The following is a 14,655-nucleotide window of genomic DNA, read 5'->3' as shown; positions in this document are numbered from 1 at the left end:
CAGGAGCGTTACCAAGTATGTAAGTTACATATACTTGGGTATTTCGCTCCCTCTGCCTTAGACTCCCTATCCAGACTGGGTGTAGGGTTGTGGTTTTACTTAAGACTTCACTTTTCTTTTCTTTACCATGAATTTTCCTGTGGCTTCCCTGGGCTGATGAGTAGAGAATTTCCAGCTATTCTTTATGATGGGGGCAGCCACTTAAGAGACCAGTTTTATTCAGAGTTCTCACTTTCAACTCCCAGCCTCAGAACTGAAACCCTAACTGCCACCCGCTAGACCTACCTCCATGTCCAATGCCCCTCTTGGTTGTTCCGGTGTCCACTCATTCAGGTACTTCTCTAGATTTGAGTCCCTACTTCATTTCTAGCACTTGAGCATTTCTTTATCTTTCTTTAGAATTTGATAGCCTCTCTCTCACACACACACACTCCAGGAGTGTGTGTATGTCTTTTAAGTTTTAATATTTTACCCAGTATTTCTACATATTTTGAGTCAAAGGTGTCTATAATGAGGAAAGTGGCTAAGGAAGAAATTTATTTGAATATGATTATTTTAAACAAATTACTGAATAGGCATTGACTAACATTTTCTATATATTTAACTCTGTATTACTCCTAAGTACCAATTTGGGTTATAAAATATACTACACTACAGTGTACATTTTGTAGCCAGTTAAAGGATATGAAGATCAACGTGGCTGGAGCAGTGAGGGAAGATTTAATGGGTTGGAGTCCTTATGCCCTCCTGTAATGCCATCATCACCCTAAAGCATTTTTCTGTCTGGGTCCCTCTGCAGACCGAGTCCCCTCTGGGAAAAGACAGTGTTTGTTCAATATTGTTCTCCTGTCTTGCACAATGTCTGGCATGTAATGGGCACTTGATAAATATTTGTTAAGCACAAAAAAAGTGAATATAATAAAACAGAAACAAACTCACAGATAAAGAGATTACAGATAGTGGTTACCAGTGTGGAGAGGGAAACCAGGAGGGGCAAGATAGGAGTAGTGGATTAAGAGATACAAACTACTATGTATAAAATAAATAAGCTACAAGGATATATTATTGTACAGCACAGGATATATTGCCAATATTTTATAATAATTTTAAATGGAGTATAACCTATAAAAATATTGAATCACTATGTTGTACACCTGAAACTAATACTGTAAATCAACTATATTTCAATAAAATGTTTAATTTTTTATTTAAAAATATACACTATACTATGTTATCTAGGTAACTCTGAATTCTACTGACATCCATTATGAACTCTGAATTTATTCTTCCTAGCAGCATATCTACATTTGTATCTGAATCATATGTAGACAATTTTGAGTAGATTCAGAGGCTGTGTTGCCTACTTAATTCAATGGTAAATAGACTAGCATTATTTTGAGATAATATTTCAATACTGGTAAAAAGCTATTTACCAGTGCATTGAAGACACTAATTCTCCTAAAGTAAGTAAACATTAAATGATAATTCCTAATTGCCAGCTGAAGCTTTCTAGCTATCTTTTCTACTCCCATTCTTTTTCTTAATAAAGACCTGACCCTCTTGCAACCTTGGTATTTTCACTATTAGAAAGTCTTTTGTTCCAAAATAAGGATCAAGAACATTATTATTTCTTTGTCAGTAATGATATACCAGAAACACCCAGCTTACTGGTAAACAGAAACTATAGCTTTCACGGTAAAATACTACAGTTATACAGCACAACGATTTCTCAGGTTATCACTGAGGAACTCGATAACAGCACAGACTACAATTCCCTTTTGCACTAGAGCAGATACAGGAGGGCAGATAAACGACTTTCCTGACTTAAGTTACTATAGGAAATCAGAATTGTAAAAAAAAAAAATAGCTTTTTAACTGATTTTAATTCAAACACCCGAATGTTTCAGTCTAATAGGAGACTTGATAAAGAAATAAAAACAAACAACAAAAAACCCCTCTTGTAAGGGGGAGGGCATAGCTCAAACTGTAGAGCACATGCCCAGCATGCAGGAGGTCCTGGGTTCAATCCCTGGTATCTCCTCCAAAAATAAGTAAACCTAATTACCTCCCCCTTCAAAAAAAAAAAAAATCAAAAAACCCAAAAGCCCAAAACTAAAAAAAGAGAGATTATCAAAAAAACCAAACAAACAAAAATAAACCCCTCATGGCCTCATTCCCCTTCCTTATTTACACACACACCTTGTGCCATCATTATAGGTAAATATGCAATCATTAAAAAAATTCTATTAATGCAGTAAGAAATAAATTAGATGCAGTAAGAAATAAGTTAGATGCTATATCATGAAAGTCTTAATTTGAATATGTCATGCTTGTAGTTAACAAATGTCACAATTTAGAATGTGTCATTTTGTGTAACTAAGGCCCAGTGTTCCGTCTTGCAGCACGGTGCTCCTTGTTAAATAGGTTGCTTTGGGAATTTCAAAATACGCATAATAGAAACAGGAGGCATTAAATCACCCATGCTGAAATATAATATTGACAGGAGAAACTTCAAATATTGCTGTTTTTTTGATCACTTGAATCAATTTGGTCAACACTAGAAGAATACTAAATCAAAAATGTTAAAAAGTTAACTTGTGTATAGTATGTTTTCATTTTAAGCCTTAACTCACACTAACACCTAGAGGAACAAACCTTGTACCTCTGGATAAATGGTCAGTAAAACAGTTGTATTCTTTCCATTCTTTTGTTTCTCTACAGATTTAGTGAGATGCACAGTAGCAGTCCCCAAACCACAAACAGAAGCTGTGCTTTACCACACTCAGCTGCAGCCTGTCCTCAATACCATGAAGTGTGGACAGAAAAATAAGTCTCATAGGATTTTTATTCCATGTCAGCAACATAATTACCTATTTGTATTTTAAGTAAGGTTTCTTTTTAAAGGTCCCTGTGTGTACAGACTCTGGAAGGTAAACAGAACTTTATAAATATGGTGAAAATAAAATATCTTATTCTTAAATGACAAATACAATTACTTCCATACAAATACACTTGGTTGCTTGTATTCCACAAGCAATTTGTAATGTGTTACAAGAAATGTCAACACTTGGCTGCCATTAATTAAGATCCAAAGATAGCACATTGTTTGATCCATTCATCCGTATAGGTGTGATTTCAAAACAATTCTTAGCACCTTAATTCATGGTCATGAAAAATGGTAAATTTTGTATAGCTAAGGGCTCTTCAATAAAGGAGTAAGAGTTTGCAAGTATGGAAATCAAACTACCATCTCATTAAGAAACCCTAAGGAACAAAGCCATGAAAAATGGAGAATATTTAGCTTATAGCACCCACTATATTCCTAAGTCAATCTTCTATATCCAACTTTTTTAAAGACTTATGTTTTATAAACATTATTCCTTTTAGATAAACATAATGTATAACACAAACCCAGCATTTTCAAGGTCTTATGAAGATGTTCCCATGAAACACTTGTAAACTGGTAAATCTGCCTGCAAAAATGTTTCTTATACATATATTTTAAATTCCATGGATGTTGGTTTAGTCACAGACACGAATTAGGAATAAATAGCTTATTTTTCATAAGTCACGTGACTCTGAAGAGTTTAAGGTGCCCTTTTGTGCACTCTAATAAAACTGAGTAGCAGTCCCCTGCTTTGAAAAGAATGACAGCTCCTTCATGGAAATGACTAAATTACCTTTTGCTCATGGGAAAGCAATACTGTGTGTGTCATTTGTTAACTGGACACAGTTATTATTCATTCTGGTTCCTGGGAGATCTGTTTTTCCAATGTTGAGAGAGACCTGGCATATCTGTATAGTATTGCATTTTGTTGTTGTTGTTGTTCAGGATTTTTCAGTTTTTAATATCTCCTTCAAAGAAATCCAAATAGCTAAACCTCAGACCCCCCCACCCCAAGTGTCTGTCAGTTGCTCAAATAGACTTACTCTGCATGCACAGCCCATCAGTGCAGTTCTTGGATTGCAAGACGAGGCCATCGCAGTCCTTGCCTCCGTTCTTGGGGGCTGGCGCTGTGCACTCCCTCCTGCGCCAGTGCGTGCACTCGGTCCCACAGGTAGACCACTTGCTCCATGAGGTCCACCTGCCATCCACTGCCACAAAAAAACCAGTATCAGACTAGGAGGTATCAAAAAGGAGAAGGAGCTTCTTGAGGGGAGAGGGGAGCAGAGATCAAGTATAAATGAAACACTAAACACTGAAGAAAGTGCCCCACCCAGGAGTGCTACGTTCATTTTAACTGCTGGAAATAACGCATGCTCTACATAAATCGTGTGGGCTCTGCGAACTTTCCTCAAGAGGTGTGTGACTATTGCCTCACTGACCAACTAAGGGAAGCTTAATGGGACACGCAGAAAGCAAAGTTGTCACAGGGAGCTATATAAAAGTAAACTGTGGTGGTGTCCCTTTTTCTTTATAAAGAGGAATCTTCTGGATTTTGGATTGAAAATTAGGGGACTTCTAAAAAGAAGATGCAAGATTCCTTCATGGATAATGTCATGTGGCTTGTGCAAGTAAACCTGTGTGGGGTTAAGAAGAGGTTGGTAGACTGGGGAAGAAATCTATCTAGCCATCCATTTAGTCACCCACTCATTTATTAATCTATCTATGTATCAATCATCTATGTCCTATATACTGTTTTTTTTAAACATTTTTTATTCAGTTATAGTCACTTTACAATGTTGTGTCAAATTCTAGTGTAGAGCACAATTTCAGTTATACATGGGCATACATATATTCATTTATACTGCTTTTATTTTGTATTTCCATCCTTGTTGCTTGATTCTGCAGAGCTTCTTGAAAAGACTATTATTTTCCATTTATTATTTGAGGACTCCATTACATTATTTGATGATATATGTACATTTCTATTTTTATTTTAAAAATAATATTTAAGCATATTCCTAATTTTTTGTTGTGATTCAGTCATTTAGAATAGACTTACTTTCTTCTTAATTTTGGTGCTTGGTTTGTTAGTAAAGTTTAAAAACAAAACAAATTCTAATGAGAAAATATATAGTGAATTTCACTAAGATCATACTTCAAAATGTATTCTTTGTGGGTGAGGGTATAGCTCAGTGGGTAGAGCACATGCTTAGCATGCACGAGGTCATGGGTTTGATTCCAAGTACCTCTGTTAAATAAAAAATAATAAATAAACCTCATTGTCTCCCCCCACAAAAAACAAAAAAAATTTTTAAATAAATTTAAAAAATAATGAAGTGCTTTCTTTAAAGGTTCTTATATAAATAAAAGGAAAATATTGGAATAGTTAAATTTTTAAAAATTTTTCTTGAAATACAGAATTATATAGAGTTCAGTGTAAGACAGTATCAAATATCATTTACTGAACATGCAATACACATAACATGTTATACCTGCATATTGATAGAAAGTTTATGAATTTCAACAGCCTATAAAGTTTGAGAAAGCTATGTGATTTCATATTCAAATTATTGTGTAAATATATTATGCATAATACGTACAGAGATATAAATATGCCCACATGAAAAAATGATGAAAGCATTAATATTTCAATTGTACTGAGGTGTCTATATAAGCAACTCCCAGCTATCTGGAGAAAAGACATTTGCTTTGACCTGTACCACTCCAAAGTACACACACATACACGTACACACACACACATATAAATACACATGTATTTCTATTTCAATTTAAAATTGCTCTGTGTATTTCAAATTATGAGAATCAGTATGTAGATAGAATATAAGAGAGTACAAGATAAAATTCTGAAATTCTTAGCCTAGCTAAGTGTCAAAATTTGTTCCATAAATAAAAGCTCTCAAAGGGTCCAGCGTGGGATACTGTTTTGACATTTGGAAATTAACATAGGAATAAAATATAATAATGTTTTTCTCTCCAGTTCATCTATCCAACCCATCTCTGACAAAGGTTCTACTGAAGGATAAACTGGACAAAAGTTAGGCAAAATAAAGAGAAGTAACGAGTTTGTATCTTAATAATGAAAGTGAGAATATAATAGCTACCCCAATGGGGTACACTAAATTTATGGGTTATTTCAAAATAACTTTAGCTTAACTTTTCAATATACTGTATACTAAGACATTTTAATGAGTTTTGGTTTTGGCAAATATTAACTTCAATTTCCCAATGGATGCGAGCTCGTGACAATACAGCACAGAAGATGCTCAGAGGTGGGGGATGCAATAGGTACCACTGCAAATAACTCACATACCAGGTGACCAACATGTACAGATAATAAAGAGCTGACTGCACTGTATTTTCAAAATCCATTAGTTCATGTGTCACAAAGCTTAGACTTTCTCTTAATTCATTCCAAATGTTTTATTTGCCCTTGCCCAGAAACTGACACCAAATATCAAGTATTTCAGCCTAAAATGTTCTCTAAATTTCAGTTCCAATGAATTTCTATGGCCTTCTGAAGATCAAGGGTTGTTATCCTAAATGTGTGGTTTTCAATGTTGCTCAAATGCCCTGAATTACAGAACCTGCAATCTTGGCTTCAATAATTTTGTTGAGTAATAGAGGATTGTATTCATGTGTGTTTAATCTCCTGTTTTATACTATTTGCATGTTTGGGTTATAAAATTATGTAATCTTCTGAGGGAAAAGACTTGATTTCCCAGCAATGTAAGCACTGAATGCTATGATAGATTTGAATAATGTTTATCACACATTTAGGTCAAGAATAAGGCTTTTTATGTAGACCCTAAAATTTATTTCCAGGATGGGTGGAGACATTTGGAGTGAGAGCAGTGGTTTATTTACCTGGGCACAACGTGGTGCAGGCTATTTTCTGCACACTCTGACCTTCACAGAAGGCACCACCATTGAGGGGGGCTGGGTTGGTGCAGGTCCTTGTGCGCTTCTGATACCCTCGTCCACAGCGGCTGTTACACACAGACCACTCTGTCCAGGTGGACCAGCCTCCGTTTACTGCAACGAGGCAAATAATAAAATGTGAATTAAACATATGTGCGTATGCACAGAGACACACAAACCACACGTAAAACAAACAAAAGAGTCATCTCCCAAGTGACCATAAAAAAATCTAAAACTTCAAAGCTAGAAGAGACCTTGGATATCATTCAATCAAAATTTTATTGCAGAGCTGAAGAATCTAGGCATAGAAATAAAATGAATTATCAACATTTATTCACGTACTCAGAAAAGAAAATAGGATTGTGTCTCTCTCTCCTTCGCCAATTTTTTTTAAAATCCCCTTACCTCAGAAACTACTTTTGACATCTTATCTCAAATAATACATGTTTACATTTTTATGTCAAGGCTGCAAGTGGCTCTGAAGCATGGGAACTTATAAAATCATTTAGCCTTTTCTTACTAACAGATAATTGTTTTTCTTTAGTATATAAAAACTTTATAGTCTTCTAAGGATTTTTAGTTAGTTTCATTAATAAGTAAATCTGGTTTTTAAACAGTCTTATATAGCTGGATTCACAACTGAGTATTTCTGTGAATTAGCGATTAGTTGATGGAATTGAAATGGACACGTATTTTGTGTATAAAGACTAATTACGGTGTTTGATGGGGCCATCAGCATAGGTGAGATTAAAAAACCTACACTCTAACACTATACTTATGATTTACCTCTGGAGGTAATCACTCTAGAAAATATAAAAAGTATATACTCTGATATACTTTAGTACTTCACTATGTGCATCCATGAAATTATTGACATTAAGCAACTTGTAACAAAAAATTCTTTGCTGGTGGTTAGCACACGGCACAACTAGTATATGCATCCGCTTCCTGAGAGTAGAGTGTCACTCAGGTAACACAAACCTTATATGTGGACATTACATGCCCATCATCTCCTTCTCTGGGAACTTATACAACAGGGAATAATCATGAGTGCATTATATATACTGACACAGACAGGGTATTTTTCACAGCAGAGTTATTGTTTATATAAAGATAAATAATTGAAAACAATTGCGATGTTTAACCATAGGAAAATGGTGAACATGTATGTTCATGTGATTGACTCCTAGGCAGCAATGAAAAATGATGTTGTAGAAATCTATGAAAAATCACGCATGAATACTTCAACATTATGTTTTAAGTAAAAAAAAAATATTTCTATTCCTTATTTCAAAATTCTATCTATGCTTAGAAAATACCAGTATTAAACATATTAATCTTTTTAAAAAGCTATCTCTGGATGACAAAATGACAGAATTCTAGGCATTTTCCCTTTGATCTTTTTTCTGTGTTTCCCAAATTTACTATAATGGATATATATCTGCATTCTAAAAATGATGCTAACAAAATGAAATATATGCAACAGACTCAAACATGAAATACTGGTTAGATGTTTATGTTTTCCTGTAGAATTCTAGTGAGCCCAACGTATGAGCCCTAGACAACTTATTTTATGAGGCCATGAAAAGGACAAGCAGATGTTTGATAGGTAGAGTTTCATTTACTGTTCCAAGAAGCAATTTATCCTGCTCAATTTCACAAAACCCCAAGTGTTGTGGAACTGTCAGTATAAACTGCTTACTAATACACTGGCAAGTCAGTATCTGGAGTTAGAGTACACATGTACTGCTCTGCTAGGATTTTAATGAGAAATGAATAATCAAACTTTTAGAGAAAAATTCGTCTTGAAGATCTTAGGCTTAGTCCCTCCATTTTTGGAGAAGGAGGTAAGGGACCAAGTGAAGGTCAGTTATTGATAGAAACAGTCCTAGAACACAAGACTCCTGAGCCCTAGTCCCATGCTGTTTTCTAAACTCAAAATGCTTAAGTTACTTGTGTCTGATCCTTTCTGAAGAATGTTTACAGATATTAAAAGCATGCTATACATAGGAAGAGATTCGCTTGTATATTAAACACCTATGTAATATATCTATTTAGAGTCTGCCTTCATTAGTCGTTTATGATTGGTATAAGCTGAGGTGTATCCCATTTCTCTTGCATTTCCAATGCTGTTAATTAAGTTGTTCAGACAGTTTGGATAAAGACAAGAACTAAGAAACATCTCATTGTGATTTAAGAAAGGCAACTGCTTACAACTCAACATAGCCATTATCTGGGCTAGGAAATAAAACTTTAAAGTATTTAAAAAAATAGTATGCATCTGTCCTGTAATGAAAAGGACAGTTTTAAAGCATCATTACATTCAGCCTTTCGAACATCACAGCGGATTCTATTCTCTTAAGACCCTAAAGCATAAGGACACAGTGCTATCTGAAGTAAGTACCAGAAGCCACATACTTGCCAGCGGCCGTCCTTCCTTCATCGTCACTTAGGCAAGTCCCTCAGAGTGCCACTTAACACTGGAGCAGCCGTGAAGAGCTTCCCTACGTCTAAGCGGTAGCCATGCCATTCCCAAGGTAGCAGGACCAACACTTACCAGGGTTGTTGTTTCCTCTGAGACAATGATTCGTCAAGAACATGAAGACCTACTATGTATCTCACACTGTGAAACATACACGTAAGTTCATAGAGCTGTCTCTTAGTCTACAAAGGAGCTTAAAATCTTAGGTGGGGAAATGGAACTAACTTGTGAAACTAGGAGAAAACCACCGAGTGCTAAAGCCTGCAGGGAGATAAAAGGATCATATGTCACAGCAAAACGGCTGCGGGAGCACTTAGTGCTTCTGGAGAAATGACAGGTTTAGAGATGAGATGGATTAGAAAGGGCCAGAGAGTGGAAAGGAAGCTTCCTAAAAGAGTCAGTGTATTGAACCTCGTTACATGGTTAGCAATAGGGCCAGCTGGCGATGGCAGCCACTGTCTTCACTCGGGATGCCCCTGATGGAGTTAAAAGCAAGTACCAGGCTGTTCAAGTTGGTCTGATGTGTTCGAAGTTAGTGTCAGCTCCAGTCTACCTGAGGTTTTGCAATCACTCTCTTGAGGCCACAGAATGAGCAGCAAGCTGCTTTAGGCATCTTCATCTCAGAACTCCCTCTAGATCTCAGTGGTCCAGGCTATGGAGGAACGGGGCTTAAGTACCAGGAGACGCGACTGCTTCCCTAGATAGATTTCCTTCACTTTCCCATAAACTGACTGACAAAGGGCTGGGAATCTCCAAGTCTAGTTTTTCACGTGTATCAGGAAAGCAGTTAAACCTCAGTGTCCACATGAGAAGCTGGAAGAGAGCAGCAATGGGGAATGAAAAGGGGCCTCTTCCCTTGATATTTCAAAATCAAAACGAGAAACTGCAGTTTGATCTGAACTAGATTGAAACCTCAAAAATCCACGCACCATAGACTATGACAGTTGCAGTTGTGCTCTTCCTTTTGGCAACAATGTTTTTGGCAACACAAGTATAGTTTGCAGTATCTGAGAGGCGGGCCTGCTTGATGATGAGGTTGTGATCAATAGTAATATAAAAATTCCGATCTTCAACAGGATCGATGATGTCTTCATTTTTCAACCATTCCACCTAAAGATGCACAAGAGAAACAGATAAATCCCCAGAGTGGATCCCTCCACGGCTGTCTGTCCTAACTTGTGTTTTTCAATGTGAATAGCATTGTTCCAGGCTATGAACTTCTGCAAATGGGAAGAAGTAACTTTCTGAGGTCACATCACGTGAAGTATCACTCACCTGCCAAACATGCTGATTCTGTCTGTAGTACATTATTCTCAAATGTCAATGACCCAGTTGGGAAATACAGTGTTCAAACTGTTTTCACTTTGCCCTGCAGGCAGGAATCGGGGATGTGCACTGCCAAGTTCAGAACTCAATCAAAAATAATAGGCTAAGCATTTCAAACTGGACTCAAATCTTTTCCTATTTGATTTGTTTACTCTTGGCAACTTACCTGCTGCTTTTCAGAAAAGAATTAAGGACTATTTAAAAAGCTCAAAAGGCGTGTTAGACATCATGCAGCTCTAATAAAACAACATTTGGATGATCTATGTGTAGCCTTGCTGTAACAAATGGACTAAATTTCCCTGAAAATACACCTACTTTAAAATGTAGCAAACACATACTTACAGATGTATCTAAGACAACATACTTGGGGAGGGGGAAGGTTTTCTATCAGTTCTCAGCGTAACCTAGCATATAAATCATACTCAAAGCTCCTCCTTGCCTGTCACTAGCATCACGACATGGCTCATGGTTTGCTTCTGGAGAACCTCAAGACACGACTGTTCAAAATCACTGAGCCACTTTTCTATGCAAGTATCAGTTTAGCAACAGCAATGCTATCCTTACAGAATGAAAGGAGGGAAGTGTATCTGCATAAGATGTCCTAAAGAAGGATCAACTATTTCTTGTCCTATAAAACTTGCTTTTTTCTACGACAGGTCTCTCCATAAAGCAAAACAACATTGATATTTACCACACTTAAACTTTCCTTTTGCATTCCTGTGGATACAGATAGAAGTAACCTTTAGTGGTAGGGAGTCAATAGTGTTGCCATTTTCAAAATCTTAAGGAGCTTCCCCAGCACCACAAGAGGTCTGGAAATTAATCTCTAAATCTGTCAGTGGACTAGATGTTGCACAGCTCCAAATTACATCTAATGCTTCCCTAATCCTTAGCAGAGAGGCAAGTTAAAGGGAGAAACAAAAAACAACTATCTTGAAATAAACATACTGAGGATGTAGATAAGAGCAGCTATTTGTAATGATGTAAATTTTGAAACAGCTAAATATTGTTGATATTTACACTAATGGAAGTGAGAAAGAGGGCAATTCATCTATAACAGTGAAGTTTTAAAACACGCATTTCATTTTAAATAAAGACAGCATATTCGGTCATGTGCTTGGGTATATTTGATCAAAGACTCACTCTCATTTAAGCTGGATTTTCTGAAAATTTGGTCTTACATGTGTGCTAATACAATCTTGCTAGAACTGCAAGGGAAAAGGTAACAAAATTCAGCTTGTAAGAAAACTGCTTAGTGATAACTGAAAGCTGAATTAGTATCTTCTGAATCTAGTCTTTACCACAGGCTTTCCTGGTAATTCTAAAGAAAGCTTTCCACTTCTAGAAGGTACTGTTGGGCTCCCTTGATTTAGATCCCTGCTTGCTCCACCCACTTACAGGGCTCTCCTAGGCGTGCTTCCATAACAAACCATTTGTATCCAAATCTTTGCCTCAGGTCTGCTTCCTCAGAACCCGATCTAAGTCAGGATTGTTCAAAACTATGGTTTCTTCTATGTACATAATACCAGTTAAGAATAGTAATGTTATCCTGATCATAAATGACATAAAGTGATCCCAAGGGATACTGCAAACCACTTGTTTATTTGGAAAGTTTATTACATGGAAGAAAGAAAGCAATCTGCACTGTTGACAAGGATTTTAGAAGACTTACATGATTACTGAGTATATGATCTTCACTATCTTTTACATGACTCTGCATTTTCCTCAGGTGTCTCCCACCAACCCTGGAGCAGTGATTATGACCTGAGCTTCAAGGACCCCTGAGGAGCCTTAAGTGCTGTGGCAGCACCCCTGGACTCTGTGAGGGACACTGCCTTCCTCCCCGAACTCTGGCTTTAACCAAAGCTCTGCTTTGATGTTTTCTACATTAGGCTTGCCTGTATGCCTTTGTTTGAAACAACAGGGTCTACAGCTAGAAAATAGCTGCAGGAATGAAAAAAGGAGCAAAAGGACTCTGGTTTCTGGCAAGATGCCCCCTCCCAGTTCTCTATACCCTGTAAGTCCCAATCTTGTCTCAGCATCCTGCTTTGAGACCTTATCTCCATAAGAAGCTCCCATCCAGACTGCCGGTCATCACTCACCTCCTGCCCTGGAATCATTCTGCTCTGCATGTCCCCATCACCCACTCTTCAAAACTTTTAAAATCCTCCCACACTCCCTTGGAATACAGCAGCAGCCGCCTCCAAAATTTCAGCTTCTTTTTACATTGTTTTCTTCATTCTTCACTAACTAATCCTAGCTCTTTGTGATGCTGCTGTTTCTTCTGGGGTCCTCTCACATGGTGGGTGTTTGACTTCCCAGACCCAACACACCACCAGGCCTGGGGCCAGGAAGTGTCTTCCCTGATCTGCACTCTCTATTCCAGACCATGCTCTCCAAACACCTTTGCTTTCAATCTCATGCTATCAGATGTCACTCAATTTCTTCACTATATATATATATATATATATATATGTCATCTATAAACCTCTGGACTCAGTCATTTTATCCAGTATAATTTTTGTCATAATTTCTGATGATTTTAATAATCACAAAGATGACACTTTCAACATCTTGGCTTCTCAATTATGACTCCCTTTCTGCAATAATCTTGATTTTCAAGTCACTCACACTCAGAGCCACACATTCTAGGCCAGAGGCTTTCAATCCTGGCTTCACTGTAGTATAACTTGGAGATCATTTATAATATAATCAACTCTAAATCCACTCTAGAGAAACTGAATCCAACCCAGAAAAACTGATTCACTGGTCAAGATTTGTCTACCATCGGTGTGTGTGTGTGTGTGTGTGTGTGTGTGTGTGTGTGTGTGTGTTTTTAAACTCCATATGGGGCTGTGATTTACTGCTAGGTTGAGAAATATCACTCTAGGCCATTGCCTATCAAATGAGATCCCTGGGCCAACAGCATCATAGCAACACAGAGTCTCAGGCTCTGCCCACCAAGACTTCCTGAATCAAAATGTGCATGATAACAAGAACCTCAGGGGATTTCCACGCACATTAAAGTTTGAGAATCGTTAGTTTAGCTTTTGTCCTTACCATTAATTATTAACTGTAACTCCTCCAAAACTCAATTTCAATGATCTATTTTTTTTTACTATTTTGTGTTTCCTGCTTATTCTCTCCAGGGCTATCTCTTGACATACCTTCATCAGGGCCTACAATCTATTGAACTTACCAACTTTATCTGACACCCTTCTCATGATCCCTCTTTCCTCTTTACTAAGTATAAACGCCATGTCTGCCTTCAGCAACAATCCCTTGCATTACACCCTCAACTCTGTCATCTCTCCCTTGCTCCAACGTGCTCAGTTGGCCACTCTTCCCCCTACACCACCTTTGTATCCTTGCAATGGAGCATGGCTGTGTGAAGCCATATTGAGTGGGCTCATCTTCAACTCATAACGCAACTCAAATGAGCCCTAAATTCTGCCCTCAAAATTGCCCTGTATTTTCATCACCTGTTCACTGTTTCATACTCCTAAACAGCCAGTTCACACCTTCCCTCCGCTTAAACACTACCTCTCCCTCAGTCCTCTCAGCGGATGGCCAAGACTTCAACGTCACTGAGAAAACCGACAATCAGGAGACCTCTTCCAAAGCTCCCCCATCCACCTACCGTCCCTATTCTGCACCCTCTCCCTTGTTACTGGGTCAGCCCTCCGCTCCTGTCACCTTTCAGTTGTACCCTGCATCCCCTATTCCTGCTCTCCTATTCAAGAGCAAACCCCAGCAATTCTCTTCTCGCTTAAATCATTAATATTCCCTCTACACAGAATCATTTTCACCCACATACAGACATGTGGTTATTTTTCACAACTGAAAAGAAAATCCCTCCTCACTCATTTTTGCTTCTAGTCCCTCCTACATTTCTCTGCTTACCTTAAAAAACACCTTAGATACTTGTTTGTATTCACTCTCTCCAGCTGCCATCCTCACATCTACTGAATCGATTCTAATTCGTGTTGACCTCCACCATTACAACTGCTCTTTTCAAAGG

The 14,655-nt window shown here is 37.5% G+C and overlaps 1 protein-coding gene across 2 annotated transcripts in view; it reads right to left on the bottom strand.

Annotated features, from left to right (window-relative positions):
* UNC5C (unc-5 netrin receptor C) overlaps nt 1-14,655 on the bottom strand; it is a 339,947-nt gene that overhangs the window by 58,380 nt on the left and 266,912 nt on the right. For both annotated transcript variants that reach the window (XM_072940307.1, XM_072940312.1), the window contains exons 5-7: nt 10,238-10,418; nt 6,773-6,940; nt 3,931-4,095 (exon numbers count right to left, since the gene is read on the bottom strand). In XM_072940307.1, the coding sequence (XP_072796408.1) occupies nt 3,931-4,095; nt 6,773-6,940; nt 10,238-10,418 (514 nt within the window). The remainder of the gene's footprint in view (nt 1-3,930; nt 4,096-6,772; nt 6,941-10,237; nt 10,419-14,655) is intronic.

Source organism: Vicugna pacos, chromosome 2 (assembly GCF_048564905.1).
Source record: "Vicugna pacos chromosome 2, VicPac4, whole genome shotgun sequence".
In the NCBI taxonomy this organism is placed as follows: Eukaryota; Metazoa; Chordata; class Mammalia; order Artiodactyla; family Camelidae; genus Vicugna; species Vicugna pacos.
This window is presented reverse-complemented; position numbering and strand designations above follow the sequence as displayed.